Raw genomic sequence first — 23,236 nt, forward strand, 5'->3', positions numbered from 1 at the left:
CGTTATCATTCATTTCTCCAGCCAACTTTTTGGCACATCTTAAACTTACCAGCAATATCCATCCTTGGAACCTTTGAATTGTTTTTGGTCTGCAATGTACCTTTTCTAGCTAAATGCACAACTCACATCTTCAGCCTTAATTTTGCACAGAATTCTGCTCACATATGACCTCAAAAAAACATCTCTCTACCTGCAACAGCACCACCGCCTCCTCACTTGCTCAACACTCTGTTTTCTTGCTCTGCTTTACATTTCTTCACTAGAGGTCCTGCCTCTGCCTCCAGCTGGGAAGTAGTTGTGCCTGTTTTCTTTCTGATGCAGCCTCCATTTTTAGAATAGGGCCTCACAGAGTGGGAAGTGTCAGTAAGCATATCTTAAAGAAATGACTAAGTAAATGTTTAAATATGGATGAAATAATTGAGTGACTGACTGAAATAACAACCACTGAAACAATCATGTGGGCATGTCAGAGGTGGTTTCCAATAAGGAATGAGAGAATCGTTATCAGGTGGTTTCCTTTTACCTTTAAACACAGCCATTTTATTGTCAAGTAGAAGACAGAAACTGGGAAGGATAATTTTCCTAGTCAGCCCTGACTGGTAGCTATTCCTTTCCTACTCAAAACTGTTACAACATGCAATCTTCTCAATGCACACAAGTCTGACTATTCAAATCACTGTTTTGCACATTTGCAAATTTTAAAAGCAAACAAAGAAGGAGAACAACAAGAAGAATAAGATTAGGTAAAAGATTATAGTTTAATATTATTATAATGGAAAGAGCCTTGTTTCCTAGATGCCTTGAGTTAAGCAGAGTCCTGTGTCACCCGGCCAGCACTTAAGACCTGAGATACAAAGATTACTGTCTGGCAAAATGCAGACTCTAGAAAACAAAAATGAAGACTGATACTGAAGGGGTTGACAAGAAAGCACCTTTAGCATATTATCATATCCCCACATTCTATTTAATATCCGTTTGTATGTAAAGCAAGCTGAGTGTAGTTTAAGGATGCATAGCTATGGCGATTCTTCAAACCTTTTATTGAGTGCAATGAAGAGATCCATTTTTATTTGTTCTAAGGTATAGGCATGAACCCTTCGCTTAAACTGCACCACCTGATATGAATATAAATACATGCTAGCCTTAGTGAACACTTCACAGTTTTAGAAAGTAGCTATAGATGAAATGATACCAAGTGCTTTCATATTTATTAATCCATATAGCACACTAACAAGCATATTTAATTGAATTATATTAGCAATTTGTGTTAGAAATATGTGACATTTCACTATTGGTTTTGAAAACTGTTATAGGAGGTATTTTAAGTTCAAGGAAGTTTCAAATGACCTGGGATTATTGTCGTCATCCAGTAATTGGTAAAGCCTTCACACTGCTGATTGCTCTATTCAAAAGTTATAGTGGCCCATTTCAGATTTCCAGTGTCCTGACAGAGAAGAGAGCTCTTAGTCCTATTGCCTCAACAAGAAAGATTAATAATCTAGCCAATATTTGATCACGAGTAGCAGAAGTGATAGTGAGGGAACCATTTGTGCTAAAATGGCATTTTGGAAAAGAAAGTCTTTGGGGGACAGGGGAATTCTGGGATCTAAAAACTCAAGAGAGCATTCAGAAGATGAGGAGGTGTAGATACTGATGAAAAAAGAAAGGTTCTGGACAGAAGAAACTCCCAGGACCTTTATTCTAACACCAGTAACTGAACTTTGGTGCCTCTTCCATCCATAAGTTATTAAATAATTTTCATCAGGGATTCACTCCCCAACTAAAGAATTATGTATGTAACTAGAAGTAAAAAATGTGTTGGCTATGCAAAAAAATCAATCAATCAAAGCCAAGACCCCTTGTTCCTTAAAATGTCTCCCTATGGACACTCTGTCCCCCATTTGGAACAACCTTTGTCTTTTACATCATTCCTAATTCACCTCTATCACACTTGTTGCCTGAATTAGAAATCAGAATTCTGGTGGCCTGCAGACCATATGAGATACACAGTGATGCCTTGTTTAACTTTTAAAATGAATCAAAATTTAAATGAGAATGACTCATCTTTAATATACAGAATTTTCTGTCATTCTTACAAAAATTATAGGATTCTCTTTGCTATTCAATATATGGTTACAAGTGAAAAGAAGCTAATATCCCTGCCCTCCTTCTCTGCCCTCCAAAACCCCTGGTCCATGTGCCAACAGTTTTTGCAAATGAAATCAATACTAGCTTCAGTTATTTGCTTTAATAACTTATGATTTAGTTATTCTCTCATTAAAAAAAATGTTTATTATAACATCATTTATGATTAAATTTTCGTGTGTTTGTGACATAGTTTAATTCTATGTAATTCATATTTATTCCAATAGACATAAGATTACAATATAGGATTTAAGCAAAACTAAAAAGTACAATTAGAATAGAATATCTTTTCTTTTGTTTTTAATTTGTTATAAACCAAGTGTTATTTTGCATGACTGAATCTTTTCATTATTGTTAATAACATTGGCTTTCTGAAATTTAGACAGTAAATGAGGGGTCACTAACTTTAGAGTTGTACAAAATGCCCTTGCTTGCTGTCTTTTTTGCCTTCTGTCTGCCTTGTCAACTGCTCTTGCTCCTTGTTTTATGATCATTTCATTAGCTCCAGCAATCTTGTTATATATCTAGTGATATTTAATAAACAAAGGAATATTGTAAATTAAATATATGATTATATCAACAAAATTATAGATGACTTGAGTAAATTAAGTACCCTTCTATATTGTTAATGCTTAGAAAGTTTTCTATTTACTTATCAACTCAGAGTTATAGATGCAGAAGAGTATAGCTGCTGACCTTTTAGAAAATGATTCTTTGGCACAAATGAAAAGAAGCAGAATGTACCCCTGCATATACTGTTTTAGCAGCAATGAGCAGAGCCGAATCTTTTCCACTCTGACAGTTGTCTTACAGCCACAGCAATAAGAGGTTTAAAACATATGAATATTGGAAATGGTTTTTTAAAATCAATATAGATCTAATATTGGCTGATATATTTTGGATAGAATCATTTAACTCCTCCGTAACTTATTGGAAAAGTTCTATTTCCTCATCAATGTGTATCATACCTTTCACTGAATAACTGATGATGAATAACTGATGAAGTCATTCAGTCATTCACTGAATGACTTGATGATGACTTGGAAAAGTAAAACAATAAAATGACAAAAAAATGGAGTCATGATTTTTCCCTTATGCAATGTCCATAAGCAATCCAACCAGAAGGACCTTAATGTCTTATAACACGATTTAATATTTTGGTAGTGGGGAGGATTTTGGTAAAGGGGAGGATTGTGAAAACATATGTCAAGAAATTGTATCACATCTCTCTTTGAACCATGGGAATAATCATGAAGACATGTTGGTTATTTAAAATCTTTTTTATTCCCATCAGTACATGACCTCTTTTACTAGCACTGTGAGTCAATCTACTGGGGACTTCTTGGAGGTCTGCAGGGTAGAGTTTGGCTAACTCCTTACTATGAATCAGAGAGATAGAAAATTGGCAACTATAAAGAATAAAATATGTCAATGTAAAAGTTTAATATTCTCCTTTGCCAAGCATAGTAATTTTGACAATGGAAGGAAAAGGCTGACAGGACCAATTTCTAATACCCCTTAATAACTGTTTCAAGTGAAAATCCAACTTCTGTATACCTCCCCTCCCTCTCCTAGCTGTATGAACCACAGAAACTCCAGGGAAGGAATGAACAAATGAATGCATCATTTCTTTATATGACCTCCTGTGTCTCCCTGGAAGTATGTAAGGAAGGGCCTGTAATATTCAACTCAGTTCCCACTTTGGCCCTGAAAATTGCCCTAATAAGGGCAGGAAAACTTTTATTGAATTGGCTATGTTTATTGGCAGCTGCCTTTAAATTGTGAAGACACTCAGCATCATCTTTCATTTCTCAAATTTGCTGTGAATCCACAATACCTTTTTAATATTACATCCATAAAGGACATTTAGAATGGACCTTCTAATCTCTCACATAGTGATATCCTTTCGCCTCTGAACCTGTCCAATTCTGTATAATCATAGTGTTGTGTTCAAGCCATAACTAAAACAATATCTGGTCCCCTTGATGCAACACTGCCTGTGTATTTATCCAATTTCTGAGAATCAGTCTGAACCACTTATTCCCAGGCTTGTTTGAATGCCAGTCCATAGTGGTTGTAAAGCAGCCAGAACTCTGATTTGGCAGGCGCTCAGAGCAGGCCGTAAATAGTTTCCCTGTAACTGCTCCCGGCCTCGCTCCTTCCAGTAAAAACTCAATGCCATAAGCAGCTCAGAGTCCCGTGAAACTAGAGCATATATTTCCAGATAGATTATTTTAAGACTTCATTTTTAGAGAAGTTTTAGGTTCACTACAAAAATGAAGTAAAGATACCAAGAATTCTCATATACCCTTTGCCTCTACACAGGTTAGCCTTCCCTATTATCAACACCACTCACTGGAATGGTATATTTGGGCTGACAATGCAGGTCGACCCCACACTGACATATCATAATCACCCAGTGTCTATAGTTTACCTTAGGTTTCACTCTTGGTGTTATGCATGCTATAGGTTTTACACATGTATGATGACATAGCCATCATTTGAATACAGAATATTTTCTCTACCCTAGAAATCCTCTGTGCTCTGTCTACTCATCTTTTCCTTGCCCACCCCTAGCAATACTGATCTTTTTTATTTTATCAGTCATTTTTTTTTTACCATAGATTCACATACTGGGATTATACAGTATGTAGTAGTGTGTAGCCTTTTCGGATTGACTTTTTTCACTTAGTAATTAGATATTTAAATTTCTTCCGAGTCTTTTCATTGGTTGATAGCTTTTATTTTAGCACTGAATTTGCCTGGATGCACTACATTTTATTTATCCATTCACTTGCTGAAAGACATCTTGCTTGCTTCCAATTTTTAGCAATTATGAATAAACTTGCCATACCCCTCTACATGCAGGATTTGAATATATGTACATTCTTCAGAAAGAATTTTTAGAAATTCTCATTTTATTAAATGAAATGATATGTTGTAAGTCTGTTTCTCTGTATATCTTCTCCATTTTAAGTGTAATTATGCACTAAACATGCACTATATACTAGCCCGAGTGCTTTCTGATAGTCGTCAGGAACCAACATATGTTTTTTTATGTGTTGATTTTGTGTCCTTACAAAAGAAAATTGCTTTCTTTGCTTGTTGTAATGAAAATAAACTTAAGACATGGCTGTCCTCTCCACACAACCACATCAAAATTACAACCAAAATATAGAACAACTCAGAAACACCAGAACCACCAGAAATCAAGTTGAATAGAAGTCTGACAACTATGGAATGAAAGAAACTATATCCATCCAGATTGGTAGGAGGGGCACAGATGCAGAATGGGCTGGTCCCACACTCACTTATGGTAGATAAAAATTTGGAAGGGTATCTTGGGATTGAGGAGTCCCAGCCCCACACCTGGCCACCCAACCCAGGGTTCCAGTGCTGGGGAGATAAATCCCCACAACTAGGGCTGCAAAAAACAGCAAAAATTGAATCAATGGAGGAAATTGCTGGAGCTCCAAGCAGTTCCTCTTAAAGAACTCACCCAGGACAGACATGCCTACTCAGACTTACTCCCTCTGAGCTCCAGCACCTGGGAGCAGCTTAAAAGGCCCCACTGGTACACAGGGAGAAACTGAAATGCCTGGCAACAAGCTGAGCAGAGGCCACTTTCTTTTCTAAGCTCTCCCCACACAGAGCTAGCAAGCTGGTGTCATATCTGAGACTCTATCAACCTGTCTAATACTCTTTGGCCCACCTTGAAGATCCTCAGAAACTCCACCCCACCCAGTTTAGGGGCCCACCTGAACTGCTTTTCCATATGAATGGCTAGTCTTGGCTCATGCTTCAAAACTTCCTAAATCCTCTCAAACAAGCAACAGCTGGCCTTAGGGAGACCCAGGCCCCATACTAGCAACAGCCAGCCTAGATTCATAGCTTGGCTTTGCCTGGGAATCTCCAAGCACATCACAAAGTAGCATCCACCTCAGATTGCTTTACAGCTCAGACAAGATGCCCCCAGCAAAACACAGGTTGGAGCTGACCTTCACCAGTACCACACAGGAAACCCCAGGGTCAGCTACAGACCACATCAGAGACTTTCGCCCTGCTCCTGCACAGTTGATCCTCCACAGAGGGGAGAGGTTGATGGTAAGGGATCACAGCCAATTCTTGTAGTTGACTGGCCTAGGTAAATCCCTCCCACTGATCTTCCAGTAACAACCAAGGCTCAACTTTAAGAGGAGGGTGCATTCAGCCCACAAAAAGGGTGCACCAAGTGCCCATCTTGGGTGAGGAGGGAGGATGTGCCACTGAACCCTACAGGATATCTACTATATTAATCCACACTACCAAGACATGGAGTCAAAGCAGTTCTATACATATAAAGCAGTTTCAGTACATACAAACACAAGGAGGCTGCCAAATTGAGTAGGCAAAGAAACATGGCCCAAATGAAAGAACTGATCAAAACTCCAGAAAAAGAGCTAAAAAATGGAGATAAGCAATCTGTCAGATGTAGAGTTCAAGACACCTATAACAGGTGTCTCACAGAATGCTCACAGGATGCTCACAGAATTTACTGAGGAATTCAACAGCATAAAAAAAGATCCAGTCACAAATGAAGATCCAGATTCACTAATTGATCCAGAATATACTAATTGAAAATAAATATCAATTTACAAAGAATCAACAGGAGAGTGGATAAATCAAGACTCAAATCAATGTTTTGGAACATAAGGAAGCAAAAAATAACCAATTAGAAAAAGAAGGGGAAAAATCCAAAAATAATGATGATAGTATGAGCAGTCTTAAAAGCACCAAAATTCACATCATAGGGATGCCAGAAGAAGAGAAAGAACAAGAAATTGGAAATCTATTTGAGAAAATAATGAATGAAATATCTCCAATTCAGTGAAGAAAATAAACATGTCAGTCCAGGAAACACAGTGTCCCAAACAAGATGTATGCATCAATGGTTGGTGTGGCTCAGTGGATTGAGTGCCAGCCTGCTAACCCAAGGATCACAGGTTTGATTCCCAGTCAGGGCACATGCCTGGGTTGCAGGCCAGTTCCCCAGTAGGGGGCACATGAGATGCAACCACACATTGAAGTGTTTCTCCCTCTTTCTCCCTCCTTTTCCCTCTCTCTAAAATAAATAAAGTTTTTTTTTAAAAAGATGGATGAAAAGTGGCCCACTCCAAGACACATCATCATTAAAATGTCAAAAATTCAAGATAAGGAGAGAATCTTAAAAGCAGAAAGAGAAAAACAGTTAGTTACCTACAGAGGAGCTCCCATAAGACTGTCAGCTGATTTCTCAAAAGAAGCTTTATAGGCTAGAAGGGATTGGCAAGACATATTTAAAGTCATGAAAAGCAGGGACCTACAGACAAGATTGCTGTACCCAGAAAAGATATTATTTAGAACTGAAGGGCAGATAAAGAACTTCCCAGACAAGAAAAAACTAAAGGAGTTCACCATCATTAAGTCATTAGAATATGGAATGTTAAAGGGGCTTATTTCAGAAAAAGATCAAAAGTATGAACAAACAATAAAATAGAAGAAATATGTATCTATCAATGACTGATAAAAATGAGCAAACAAAAAGAACAGAGAAAGAATCATGAATACAGAGAGCATTTTGATGGTTGCCAGATGGGGGGGTATGTGGGGAAATGGGTGAAGAGGTGAGGGGATTAAAAAGTACAAATAGTTATAGAATAGCCATGAGGATATAAAGTACAATATAGAAAATGGAGTAGCCGAAGAACTTATAGGCATGACCCATGGACATGAAAAATGTCGGAGTGTTGCCTGATGAAGTGAGGGTGCTGGGTGAAGGGGGGCAAAGGTAGAAAAATCGGGACAATTATAATAGCATAATAGATAAAAGTACAATTTTAAAAAATGAACTTTTGGTTGAGACCAAGGATGATATAATGAATTATTATCAATACGTTGCTGAAGAAACTGATCAATGAGGGGAAAAATCTAATAGGACCCAGATAATGAAGTTTATAAATCTCCACCTCTTCATTTTTTAACTGTTTCAAACATTTACATATGTGCAAGTGCATTTAGCATACATATTCACAAAAAGAGAGATTATTTCCATCCTACGGGGTGTAAAAATGTTGAAAGATGCAGATGTATGTTACAAGTCATGGACAATCTATAAGAGCACCTCAGTGATTTTCATGAGTAAATTGAGTATATTAAAAAAAAACTGAATTATTTAAAAGCTATAATTTAGTAGAGGATATATTTATAAACACAACTGTTTAGTAGTAAAAAACAATAGAGCAAGATGAAGGCAAGTTGACACTCAATAAACTTACTAGTTAAGCTTAAAAATTATTTGCTATGACATACTTTTAAGAAGCCCTGGAACCTTTAAAAATGAGTGTTTATTATACTGTTAGACTAAGAAACCCACGTGTTTTATTACTACCATTTAAAATGCAAAAAAAGGAAATTAAGAGAGTTCAAGAGCAGTACTAGATTGATAGTCTTATTAGGAAGTTTCTTAAATTGCCTAAAAAAATTATATAATGACATTCTCATGTATTGTTTCCTTTGGACTTTTAAGATAAGGATGATTACATACTCCATTATAATTTCTGGCAGAGGTCCATTTAATCACCCTATATCAGAAATTTAATGTAAAAGAGAAATGTAAACTGTTTAGTCTCTGAATTGGCAGCATTCTGAGTAGTTAGCAGTTTCTTTAAAATATGGCAATTAAAGGACAAGTTACTGCACTGTATCATGCCACATTCTTCTAAAACTAAAACACTGAGCTTTTACAATATGCCACTATACAGGCAACATCCTTGTAGAGTTCCTGAGATCCTGTGAAGAGTGGGATCTGATCAACATAACAGCAAATAAAATATCATTATATTCAGGACTATAGTTACCAGGTTGATAGAATAAGTTCTGTATAGAATCACACATTAAAACAAAATTAAGTATTTGAATTCAATGCTTTAGCTCAGCTCAGCTTATATGTTCAAGGGAATTGATGAACAGTAGAAGTAAAATATAGTTTGGTCATCTGTCATTTAAAAAAATCTCTGGCTTAAAAATCAAACTGTTTTCATTGTAGAACATTTAGAAATACAGATTTGTTCACAGAAAAATAGTCAACCTTAAATAAATCATAATTGTACGTGTAAGGCAGAAAGTTTTTTCTGGTATAGTATTTTATATATGTTTCCTTTTCTGCAGACACATTCAGAACTTACTTCCAATTTTCTCAATATATGCTTAATAGTGACATTTTAAAAATAAAAAAACCTAAATTTTTGTGACTAAGTTACAAGATTTTAGTATAATATTTAAATTTGTTAAAACAGAGGTCAGCAAAGCTGCTGACATTTTTGACCTATTCTAAATGATGTGGAAAAAAGTTTATTCCAATTCTTCAAGAGTAAAGGAATGTTTTTAATACTAAACAATAAATACATAATAAAGTGAATAATACAGGTATTATGTATATTATGGAAGTTTTCAAAATATATGTAGGTTGAGTTCTATGAAAAACTATGTTCTTTGACAATTCATTTTAGAAATATGTAAATTTGAAAAACACAATGTTTAGAACGGACAGAAATTACAAATCAAACAAGAGGAATGAAAGGTTCATTATAGAATTAGTAGACAAAATAAGCCACAGAGAACCCTTCCATAATTAGAATGGTTTCAACTAGAAACCAGCAGTCAAGAGAAATTATTATTTCATGACCACCTAGTAGAGGATAATCTTTAAATATTTTCATACATTATTAAAGTTTAGGAATGCTAAAAAGTATTATGAAAAAAGTTCTAATTATGTCTATTTTTGTTTTGATGAGGACAGTTATCCTTTTAAAGACCTTAATATGAATTCAGTATTAGTTATTAATAATGGCAAACAATCCATGTGAACATTCACACTTTTTGATGTGCTCTACACTTTCAGTCAGTCTTTGTTCCCATGAACTTTCAGTTTTCCCTTTAACAATTTCTTAATTGCTGTGTCTAATAAACTACTGATCCTGATCCATACAGATTATAGTGAATTTAAGTAGGCAGTGTAAGGCTTACCTTGTACTTCACTTCTTTGGATGAATGTAATGTATTTCAGTTAGATGACTAAGTGATTTTACGCATAATAGTCAACTCTGCCTATTGACAAAGAAAATTGCATCCAGTGTCTGGATGCATTCCTTGACTGAACTGAATCAAATGACTTCTTCACAATCAAAACTAAGCAACAATCTAGAGTTTCTCATAATATACTCCAAGTAAAGCATTACCCAAAAATGGCATATTTAAACTCTTCTCAGGGAGAAATCAAGGGGAGCTGTTTGTGAATTTGGGTTGACACTTTTATTTAGTACTTCCGCACATAACAAACAGAGCATTGAAATTAGAGGAAATCCCTCTTAGATAAGTCACTTGTAAAACATAAAGCTCACTCACCATTCCGACTCTCTTCATCAATAGCAACTATGGTAGCTGGTGGTCCTCCCCTAGCTAGTTTGCAATCTAAAGAGAGAAAACAACCGAGGGTAAGAAGTCACAACTACAGGAGCACTCACTCTGAGATCAAATTTATTGAGATGTATATTGACACTTAAAATGAAAAATCGTACAATCAAATTATGCATCATTACTTTTAACAACTTTTTATTTAAAAAATTCATGAGCCACAGAGATTGCTTACTACGTCATAACATGGTCACTTTGTATATCATAAAAGTATTCAAATATTACTGAGAAAACACCAGCATAGACCATGGGAGAGCAAAAGTCCTTCAGCACAGAGATAATGGGATGGTAATTTAACCCAAAGAAATAACATAAAGAAATGATTAACAAGGATACGTTGTAATTAAAGCTTTACAACAGAAACAAACATAATTGGGTTTTAATTGTGATCAAGAGTCTAATTAAAAAAGAATTAATAAAATGTTAACAATGTTCTAAAGAGAATAAAACAAAGACAGACAAGCAATGTTCATGAGGTTGTTTGGAATTTTTATTTTTGTCATCTTACCCTCATATTGCCAGTCTGGAGTCAAAAGTATAGAGTCATCAATGGAAGCAGATCAGAAAAATGGAAGAAGGAAAGGAAGAAAGAATACATGTATATATTTAGCGAGGATTTACAGATATAAATAGCATCATATAATAGCAGATATATCACCAAATAATTTGAGAAAAATATGTCAAATCCTTATAACAAATTTGAAATTATATCATAATATTAACACATTAACTTGAAAACATATGCCCCTTGGAAAGGATATAAAACATATGTATATGTTTCTTAAAATAAGTAAATACAAATTACTTAGGGACAGTCTATTATTGTGTTGAGCAAACCTCAAAAATAGTGCCTGCCAATCAGTACTGAAGGCTAATTCATTACTTCAAACAATACTAATTCGCTGCCAAGGATCTCAGGATAATAAACATATAAATTGTATCATAAGCTATGATATTCATGATAATTAAAATGTGAAGGCTTTGTTTGCAAGATGTCAAATGTTGACTTTGGAGACATACAGCAATCTCCCAGGAGGTACTGGTGATCCTGACAGGGGTGTGTTCCGCAGGTAAATGTACTTGCGGCATTCCTGTGACAGCAGCATGAATTAAACTGGCCTCAAGCCACCCCAGCATGTGTGTTAATTGGGAGATGATTCCGAGGTATATTGTTTATTTATTTATGAAAATTCCATTTATTATGCACATGGGCATGAATAATCAAGAACTATTCTATATTGTAAGGTATGTGCTCTCTCAAATAAAGCTTAGAATCACTGAGATCTGCAATCTTTCACCCTTGTCAATATTCAAGCCAAGCCACAGTATTTTTGAATCTAAAATACATGGTACTCATAACACTATCTCCTCTCCCTCACCCCCCTCCCAATAGAGCACAGCTGCTCACTATATGTCACTCTTTCAATGGTATCGTCAGCTATCTCCCAGCATCTTTGTTTTGTCACTTTTTTTTTGCCAAAATAATGGTATTTATTGGCACAAAAATAAGGATGTTTCATCATTTAAAGATTTTTCTGAACTAAATCATTCGGGATAACATTTTGAAGGATGTTATGGTCTCCACATTCTTTGGAATTAAGCACTATGGCCTCCTGTCACATCAGATCCCTTACTCATGCTGCAATATGATGCCTTGTATTTTTTGGAAAGTTTTATTTCCTAGATTAATTTCTGCCCTTACACCTACCTGGCAAATATCTGCTTCTGTTTGTGAAAATAGATTTTACCTCTACCATGAACACTCACCCAAATCCCAATCAGAACTTATCTTTTCTTCCATGTCTTTATAATATTTTATGTACATAGTTTCTTATTCTATTTTGCACTCAACAAGTATTTATTGAGTCAAACTGTACATGAGTTACTATTGCAACTACTACGTGCTAAAGATGGGAATCAAAATCAACAGCTCCTTTTTTCAAGGATCTCAGGGAGGAAGATTTGAACATAGATAAAAGCAACAATACAGGTTTAATACAATGTGGTGTATGTGGAATCATTTCTTTAAGAAATTCACTAGCACATGTGATTAGATTAAAAAGGAAATACATATGGGAGTGGAAATAGGATAACCAGGAGGCAGAGATGATTTGTGAGGAAAGAGTAAATAAATTCTAAACACTTCTTACTAGAAGAAATTCTTAAATTACCAAACGTATCTTCCATTTGTATTTCAAAGAGAAGTAACTTTTTAGGACTATTCAGGCTACTGCCTTAGTTAAGAACATCATCATTTAAGATAGTAAAAGAAGTTGTATATTTGTATATAAATATTAGTAGAGGTACAGATATATAATCAATGACTTTTTGGAGCAAGCAGGATAAAGGAGAAGTAAAAAAGAGAGTTGGATACAAATATTTAAAATGTTGGACTTCCGCCAAGATGGAGGCATAGGTGGAAGCACTGTGCCTTCTCATACAACCAAGTTTTAAAACAACAAAGTTTACGCAGCCAAACCACAGAAAATTGAACTATACGAAAGTCTGACAACAATGAACACTTCAGCCAAGCCAGTAAGAGGAGTGAAGCCAGCAGCGGAGTGGGGTTGGGCAGGAAAGATCCACCGGACTGACCTGGGCACGTGACCCAGGTGTGCCAGCAGCCATGGGCGGATCCCAGGTGTGGAGAAGAGGGCGACCCACTGAGGGCTGACCACGGTCGCACATTCATGCACAGATAAACCAGTGAAGGAGCGAACACTGAGAAAGAATTTGCAGGCCCCAGTGGTGGGAAGTGGCAGAGGGGACCGTCATTGTCCCTCTCTGACCCTTCCCCCACATACAGCATCACAAACCAGTGACCTGGGTGGCCTCTCTCTAACCCGCCCCCACATACAGCATCACAAACCTGGGTGGCCCTGCCCTGATAAACATCTAAGGCTCCACTCCTCATACATAATAGGCACAAACAGATCAAAACATGGCTCAAGAAGAACTCAGAGACCCAGAGCCCATAAATTTAAGCAATGAAGAAATACCCAAATTTTCAGATGCACAGTTCAAAACACTGGTGATCAGGATGCTCACAGAACTGGTTGATTTTAGTCACAAATTAGAGGAACATATGAAGACTAAACTAATTGAAATGAGTAGAAATGCACAGGAAACCAATAGTAATGGAAAGGAAGCTGGGACTCAAATCAAAGGAGTGGACCAGAAGGAGGAAAAAAATGACCAAACAGAAAAGGATGAAGAAACAAGAATTCAAAAAAAAAATGAGGAGAGGCTTAGGAACCTTCAGGAAATCTTTAAACGTTCCAACATCCGAATTATAGGGATACCAGAAGGGGAAGAGGAACAGCCATGAGTGGAAAACTTATTTGAACAAATAATAAAGGACAATTTCCCCAATCTGGCAAAGGAAATAGACTTCCAGGAAATCCAGGAAGCTCAGAGAGTCCCAAAGAAGTTGGACCCCAGAAGGAACACACCAAGGCACATCATAATTACGTTAGCCAAGATTAAAATGAAGGAGAGAATCCTAGAAGCAGCAAGAGATAAGGGGACAGTCACCTGTCCTACAAAGGAGTTCCCATCAGACTCAGAGGATTTCTCCAAAGAGACCTTACAGGCAAGAAGGGGCTGGAAAGAAGTATTCCAAGTCATGAAATCCAAAGACCTACATCCAAGATTGCTCTATCCAGCAAAGCTTTCATTTAGAATGGAAGGACAGATAAAGTGCTTCTCAGATAAGATCAAATTCAAGGAGTACATCATCAACAAGCCCTTATTATATGAAATGTTAAAGGGACTTACCTAAGAAAAAGAAGGTAAAAAAGATGAGCAGTGAAAGGACAGCAAACTCACAATTATTAACAACCACACCTAAAACAAAAGCAAACTAAGAGGACAGTTAGATCAGGAGGAGAACCATAGCAATGAAGATCACATGGAGGGTTAGCAACAGGGGAGTGGGAGAAGGAGAAGGGGGGAGAAGGTACAGAAAATAAGTAGCATAGGTGGTAGGTAGAAAATAGGGGGAGGGCAAGAATAGTATGGGAAATATAGAATCTAAAGAACTTGAGACACATGGTCATAAACTCGAGGGGGGAATGGTGGGGGAGGGGGTGTGCAGGGTGGAGGGGAACGGAGGGGGGAAATAGAACAAGTGTAATGGCATAATCAATAAAATATATTTAAAAAATAAAATAAAAAATTTTCAGTTGGTTACTATAAAATTTACGGACAGACCTCCTCTATACAGCTAATCCAAGTTCAACTCCCCATACCTCAGCCCTGCCTAACTCCCTTACCCTTTCTACTCCATAGTTTATTCTCCAGCCATCGCAAACCAAGTTTATGTTTGCAGTGCCATTTACTGAAACTCCCTTTTCTGATTTCCCTGGCTGACTTCTATTTCTCTTTCAAGAATCTGGCAAAGCATCACTTCTTCCTGAAAAAGCTTCTTTCTTCTTAGTCTATGGCCCAGGGGTATCCAACTTTTGGCATCCCTGGGCCACCCTGGAAGAAGAGATGCCTTGGGCTACACATTAAATATATTGCTACATGTAATCATAAAAACTCTCATAATGTTATAAGTAAATTTACAATTTTGTGTTGGGCTGCATTCATCAGGCCACAGGATGGATACTTGTAGTAGACCCAATGTCTCTTCTTTGTATTTCTGCAGTACACAGTACACTCCACTGGAAAATATTGTATCTTCCTCACAACTCCTTTACACTAAGTATGTGTCACATTCACCTTAATAACCTCAGAACCTGGCAAGAGTTAGTCCTGAAGGTTTGCTGAACTTTCCCTGAACTACCATCTGCCCAGCTACAAGCCACTATAAACACCCCCATGAGAGCTGCTCAGAAGTCTGTTCTCATTCTTCATTCACCAGCAGAAACATCCCAGGAATAAAGGCTCAGCTACATTTCCTCCCAGTCAGACCTTCTAGATGACTCCCACTAAGCTTTACTGATCCAGCAGGTTCCAAATCCCCCAATAAAATGTTTTTATGTCCAATAAGTACTTCACCTATTCTGCATCCACCAAATATAATTAATTCTTTAAAGATTCACACCATTAATGAAGAGAGATTAGTCATATGCATAAAAATAGCCTATTAATAACATTGTTCATAACACCCAGTGTTTATTTTGAAATGATGCATTCATGAAAGTATAATTAATTAGTTTTGAAATGCACAAAAATGTTTAATAACTAGTATATTCAGAACTATTTTGAAAAAAGTAATTATGGATGGAATAGCCAGGGACTATTAAGTATGCAAAATATCCAGATGAAGATCAAAGTGAAGACTAAAAAGCAATTTGGGGGCCTGGCGATCCTGTTCTCTATGGTGGATGGATAATCTGCCACAGAAAACACAGGTTAGCTGATGACACTTGTACCTTGGAAATTGACTTCCTTAATCTATTTAATTTCACCCTTGACTGTTTTGGTTTAATCACAATTTTATTGTTTTTCATGACTCAAATTTCTAACTGCTCAGGTCCCTACCTGATTCCCTCATCCAATTTGTTTTAAACCACAAGATATGAATACAAATACTGGAATGCTCAGGGTAACATATTTTTTTGAATTTGTTACCTAGCTAAAAATAAGCCATGTATTTTAAAAATAACCTCATACAACAGGTCAAAGTTAAAACCGAAAAGAAGATTGGAAAGATAAATAATGCCTGGTTTCAGAGGCACTGAACCTATGATACATCGTCCTTACTATGGCCACCTAAAGCTTAAGAGAGTAGACAGACAGGTCACACAAAGGCAACAATCCAGAATTGTTCAGAGATGTTCATTCCTTATCTGGAAGAGAGAACAGCCAGGAAAACCTTCTTATGTTAGCCTATTCTCAAAACTTCCTTTTAAGGCCAACGTATTTTCAGTAAAATTTCAAAACTATTCACTTCGTCCCCTATGTTAACATGACAATTAGAACGTATACGAGAATCACTTGCATATCATATTTCCTACTCAGACAACACAGGTGCTAGCAATTTGAAAGGTGCCTTTAATGTAACATCACAAAGCAAAATTCAGGTGCTACTCCCAGGCCACACCTGGCCTTTTCCCGTGTGTATTTGTGTAGTGAATGGCACAGTTTTGCACCATTTGCATAGTTCAGAAACCTGGGTAACCTTTGAGCCTGCCCATCTTCCCCACTTTCCTATGCTGAATCCATCACTAAATCCTGAGTTTAACTCCTACAGAAAACAAAAACTCATATCCACTTTCTTCTCTCAATCTCTGTTGCCATCATACTAATACAATCTCTTACCTAATCAGAAGTTTTTTTGTTAACTGTTCTTCTTACAGGCAGTCTTGCCACACTCTTTAGTTTAATCTTCTATATTTAACCACAGTAACTTTTACAAATAAAAACATGCTTACCTTTTAACATTTTGCCATTGCTTATAGTGTAAAAAGTATTTTTTATGGTCTATACAATTCACATATGGTTTTAAGATGAAAACCAAAATAGATGGCCTACAAGGTCCTAAATGATAATAGCCTTCTTCTTCCTCTCCAGTCTCATGTATTCCCATGTTCTTACTTGCTCTCAGCATTCCAGACAGATTTGTGTCCTTTTCCTTAATCACTGTATGCAAAATCCTGAGCTACCTCTAGACCTCTTTGTACTGTCTTATTTCTTGTTTCTAATCTTTATATTCAACCCGTCATTCATTTACATCGTCTTTAGATTTTACCTTGTGCCAAAAGAAACCATTTCTCAAAGAAACCATTTCTGATCCCTAGGTTTCCTGATATACTCTCATAACTAGTATTCATTTATGAATATCTGATTCCTCATCGGCAAAAATTCAATAATAACGCAGATCTTGTGTCTCTTCCTCAGAGTTGTTTTCCCAGAGAACAAAGTGCTGTCACACAGTTGATTCTCAGCAATTAGTCACTGAATGCCGGAATGAATAATTTGCAAAAATAAAAGAGAGAAAACCTCCCCCCTCTAGGATATAAACTACCTTTTTTTTTCTCAACCAAATTCACAACAATAAAAGAAAAACAAAACTCTAGAATATAACCTACCTTTTTTCTTTCTAAACTTTGAAATGCCATTCCAATATACAAGTAATAGGGAAAGAATGGGAAACAGATTGTTTGTCTAAAAATAGAATCACTGATGCTATTTCAGCATAAGCATGAAGCAGAGCAGGATGTGCCACCCCAAAATAGGACACTTTGGTAAGAGGAGTTGGAGGCAAGCTAGAGCCTGCAGACTTAGGGAAAGCGTTTTACTTCCCCTTTAGCAACTTAAAATAATTTAGAAAGGACATCTGTACCAGAAAGAGGAGCTATTCTAAGAGAGAACTTTTTTATCTGGGAGACTTACTGCCTGGAAGGTCAAACAGTTGCTCCTCTCCTTTTTCTGTGAATTACTTTCCTCCCCTTTGAACCCCAAATCACTAACTATCCCTTGCCATGGCTGAGGATGTTACCGAACAGAGGTCCAAGGAAGGGGGACAATACTTGGCCCACCTAGGGACACCAAAAACTGTTATATGACAACAGGGGCCACTCCCAAGGACGGTGTACTAATACCTACTGGGTTTGCCTGTCCACCGCCATAGGAAAGACATCTCTCAATGCCAGAGATTTGTGAAAAGGAAAGGAAAGGTTTATTTAAACCTGTACAGACTTAAAGTAGTGACCCAATGTCCCTATTAAAATATCAAAGTCTTTTAGGATAACCGCAGATGCCCTCAGTGCTTCCTTCCTGCTGCCACCCTAATTTGGGGTACCGTATCTCAGGAAAAGAAGCATGCATCTGTGTTTCAGGCCGCCGGCACCATCAGCTATGTCGCCATCCAGGCAGAATCTTTAATTACTCCAAAGTCATGTGGCACCTTCTCATGGTTTACTGGCAAAGAGTTCTTTGTTCCCATTTTTTCAGGCAAAGTCTCTCTTGCTGCCCAGGCGGCCAAAGGGAGCACCCCAAAGCCGTGTGGGCCTCTCCTACCAAAGCTGCAGGGATCTGCACTCCACCAAAAGCACGTGTCTTTCTTCTTCACCTGGCTGCAGGGGTCCCCACTCTACTAAAACCGAGTGGCGCTCTCTCTCACCTGGGCAAGAGGGGGGTCCTCACTCTGCCCCAAACCGCATGGTTCTTCCCTTTCAATGGCTGCAGCATCTGCATTTAAATCCCGGCACCAGTCCTCCTTTGCAGCCCCATTTCCGGCTCCTCCCACAATCAGTTACACCTGCTGGGACTCCCATAACCTCCCAGCTTTACTGGGCTGCCATAGTGAGTCTGGGCAGGTGTGGCCCCAGACTCCAAGCTCTCACGCAGGTGCTGTAACTCCAGGGGAACCAGCCCCCATTTACAGCCTGGGTAGAAGTTTTCTTCTCCCTGGCTCAAAGCATGGCCACAGCTTTTTAACATATCTATGAAACCAGTTAAAGGTTATAGATATGTTAAATGACCATTCCAGAGGTTAGCTGCAAAAATGTTGCTATGCAAAACAGCTCTCAATGGCCCTGCTCCCTGGGGGGGATGGTGAGGACATCTTAATATTTCCTGGAAACGTTGAGTTCTGGATCCCATTCCAAATCCTTTTTTAGGGCCCCCCTCCTGGCTGCACCCTGTTATACGGATGGTATACATAAGCCTCCATTGCCTGGCTGCTTTGAGTCCCATATCTTTGTAGAACCTTGAATTATTTGTTCTCCTGTTGATGTGTTGTTGTTTTTATTTTTCCCACTTGATGTCTCAGCCAAGAATCTAGGAAGTGTAGAGAAAAAAATTATTTTCTCTCCTTTACAGGGATAGAAAAACTTGTAGGAATTTGGGATTTTTTGGTAGTAGCTATAAAAGATCATAGAAAGCTCAGAATTATGGAATAATTATTCCAATAACAGTGGAATAATGAAAAGTGAAGGAGAACTTTGTACTTGGTTATAATTACCTATAGTTTCTATTAGAATTTTACACTCTGATTATCCAATTGCCTGCACTGAATGACTATTTGGGAGCAATATTACTCCAATATTCTATTAACAACAATGACGTATTTCAAGCACTTTCACGAGTTTATCAAATGGACTAAAGAAAATAAAACTCAAAGACCTCAGATACCAAAACTGTTATAATACCAAAGATCACAAATATTTTTGTATAACATTCAAATGTTTATTAAGCTATTTACTTACCAGCCCCATACTATTTTCTAGCACTAAGCAGAGTATCGGATATATTATAATCATTCATTATATTTGTTGAACTAGGGAATATCATCTCTGATGACCAATGAATAAAAGAAATAACACATTTAATCCTTGTAGGAGACCGTTCTGCTTGGTGTGGGCCCAGCTCCCACTGGAAGATGCACAGGATCCACTCCCACAGATAGGTTCTACCATGGGGAATCAGGCCTGCAATATGCCTAGGCTGCTTTGAGTCTTGCTTTTTCCTAAAAACTCCCTCACCTGGATATGTGGCAAACACTTACTGCAAAGTAACTTCCTAAAATCCACGCTAAACCTTCCAAGGACTAGTGTAACCAGTTCAACCACTTTTGCCTTTTCATTTGCAAATATCCTTCTTCTGTGATGTGATTAGCAGCATTGGCTCCTTTGTTCTCTGTAAAAGGTAAAGTGAACCTGTGCATAGTAAATGAGGACCATGGCAATGTGGGGTGAAACCCAATAAAAGCCTGTCATGGCAAAGGCTTTTGCTTCCCTTGAGAGAAAAAACAATGCTGTCCCTTTTCCTCCACCAAGCTCAGTAGTCTGTGTGAATATTTCATCCATAATGATGCGGTCACTGTAGGCCGATGTCCACATCAAATCCTTAGTATTAATCATTTCAAATTATTTGGGAGAGTGTTTTAAGATGTTAAGGGAATTTATTCTTAGCATAGTATAGAAGTTAAGAACATGTGATTTGTAGTCAGAAAACCTAACTTTAGATCCTGACTTTGGCTTTTAATAATTGTATAATATTGAACAGATTATTAATTTCTTATACCTCATTTTATATAAATAGGCATAATAGTAAGTATAACTACCTCATAGATTTATTGCAACAAGGGTAAATGAGATAAAAATCTATAATTATTTCTTAGATTAGTACCTAATAAAATGTACAGGCAGAAAAAAAAAGACACCTTTAATTTTTACATTATCATTATTTTTAGAATAAATATATTGGGATAGCCACTCCTATTTTTCTTTTTTTGTCTTTTGATCAAAAGATAATAGAGAATCCATTCGCTTTTTCTAAAATACTTAGTCAGGGATGATCTTATTTAAGTATGTGACTGTGAAGCGCATTCTCATTAGGACTAAAAACAGTGACATAAAATGTCCCTGATGATCTGTACAGAAATAAGTTGGAATTCTATTCCAGACATCAATCCAGAGACACTATGTTGGTTTGAATTTAGTACAGCAAATACAATCCCTGAACTTCAGGTTTAACAAATAAAAGGTGCTTTCAGTCATCTGCTGATCCCACTGTAGTCTCAAAAATTACTGATGTCCAAATACTCAAGCAGAAATATCAAGAAATAGTTACAGATTTTTCTGAAATCGCCAATCACCACAACAGTCTTCTATTATTAGTCGGTATGTTCACAGTCACCTCCTATTCAAAGCTTACACTGTGCACACACACACACACACACACACACACTGAGTCAAGTGCTCATAGGAAGGCATTTATCCTCTCATTCAAAAGATAAAATGCTCTCTCTAAATTTCATCCTGCAAAAATGTTTTATTTTCAATTTGCTTGTCACAATCAGCAGCAGAGAGACTATTCTCTTTTTTTTTCCATTTATTTTTCAAACATTCACTTCAGGAAAATATGTATAAAAGTGAAAATTTAAGACAAACTTGTTTTACATACTGACTCTCTCATTAAAAAACAAAAAAAACCCCAGGAATTTCACCCCTGAAATTTATTGTCTAAAGCTACAGTCAATAAGACATGAAGTTAGACCACAAGTGAAAAAAGCAAAATGAACTGCGTGTACTAAAGGGCATAGCAAGTAGGTCATTTCAATTCAAAAATAGGATATGCTCTTTATAATTATGAGAGTGAGCAGTTTTCCACCTCAGATTATGCCTACTTTGGAATATTGAGTATTTTTAGCTGGTTATTTTTTAAGAAAAAAAGAAGCACAGAAAAAAACTTGGACTTTTAAATAGAGGACCTGTTCAAGAAAGTGAGATATCATCATAGATAACTACAGTTTAATGTAAATTAGTGTGTGATAGGGAAGAACCTAGCAAGACCCATTTGATCAAAGTCCTCTCTGTGTCCCAGCATTAAAGATGCCCAGCTAATATTTGCTTACCAAGTATTTGCATTTTCATCTCCATGTGAATTTCTTTTCTCCCCTTTGAGGTCTCAAACCACAAGCCCCTCTTTATCCTTAGCTCAATGTGGTGCTTAAGCCTGCCTAACCATTTCATTTGTCTGGAGACCCCATATTCTTCTAGAGCTTCTATCTGCACATTCATAATAAATGTGCTTATTTTTTCCTGTTAATGTCTCATTTTAATCTGATTATTAGACCAACCAGAGAACTTAGAACAGTAAAATAAAAATTATTTTTCCCACAATTTTTCCACCAGCGTTAGCACTTAGAATTTTCAACTTTTTTTCATAGAGGGAAGAAGGTATATTTTATGATGCCTTAGTGTCATCATTAATTGGGTTATATAATTTGATTACGATGCTCCAAGCACATGGTCTTGAAATGACCACTGAAGAGGAAGGGTCTTTACAAAATCTTATTATCTGTTATTCTAAGACCTTCCTAAAAGGCTTTTCCTGTTGGTTAGCTTGTTTGCCATAGTATCCAATTAGTCTATATGTTTTATAATTGAAATATAAAGGATAAAGGAAGAGATAAGGGCTGGTGTCAATGATTAAAACAAATGTGAAAAGCTATTAGAGAGTTTACATCCACATTATTTCTAAAGCTAATTTGTAACTTTATTTTATAATTATTCTTAATGAGGTAGCTCGGAGAAAATTCTCAATCATGATTCTTACTAAGATATTTAACAAGATCCAACAATAAAAGCCTACAGCATCACACCTCTTTAAATTACATTGTTCAGAAAGATTCTTATGTTTTTACTTACAGCCCCTTTAAATCAATTCTTTGCTTTAAATCAGTTATGAATATATAAACTGTCAACAAAATAGCAAAAGCTGTGGATTAAATTACAAAAAAATTAAGCATTTGGTTACTTATAATATATAAAATACTATATATTCATGTAAACATTAAATCCATTTTCTTTTTTCCTAGCTTTATTGATATATTATTTTTATATAACATGTAGATTTAAGGTATAAATGTGATGATTAAATGCACATATATTGTGGAATGATTACCACAATAAGGTTGTAAACATCTCCATATTTTCATCTAATTACATATTTTTATGATAGTAACATTAAGAGCTACTCTCTGAACTCAAACATATAATATAGTATTGTTCATTAGAGTCACCATGCTGTACATCAAATCCTCAGAAGTTTCATTTTAAAGCTGGAAGATTGTACCCTTTGACCAGAATCTCTCTATTTTCCCCACCGTCCAGCCTCTGGCCACCACCATTCTACTCTCTGT

General features: G+C 36.7%; 1 protein-coding gene across 1 annotated transcript in view; it reads right to left on the bottom strand.

Annotated features, from left to right (window-relative positions):
* The window catches only part of PCDH15 (protocadherin related 15), a 789,434-nt gene that overhangs the window by 580,708 nt on the left and 185,490 nt on the right, over positions 1-23,236 (bottom strand). The window contains exon 3 of the mRNA XM_053663991.1: positions 10,567-10,632. Within this exon, the coding sequence (XP_053519966.1) occupies positions 10,567-10,632 (66 nt within the window). The remainder of the gene's footprint in view (positions 1-10,566; positions 10,633-23,236) is intronic.

The sequence above is a fragment of the Artibeus jamaicensis genome, unplaced genomic scaffold (assembly GCF_021234435.1).
Source record: "Artibeus jamaicensis isolate MK-2021 breed Jamaican fruit bat unplaced genomic scaffold, CSHL_Jam_final contig_332, whole genome shotgun sequence".
NCBI lineage: Eukaryota > Metazoa > Chordata > Mammalia > Chiroptera > Phyllostomidae > Artibeus > Artibeus jamaicensis.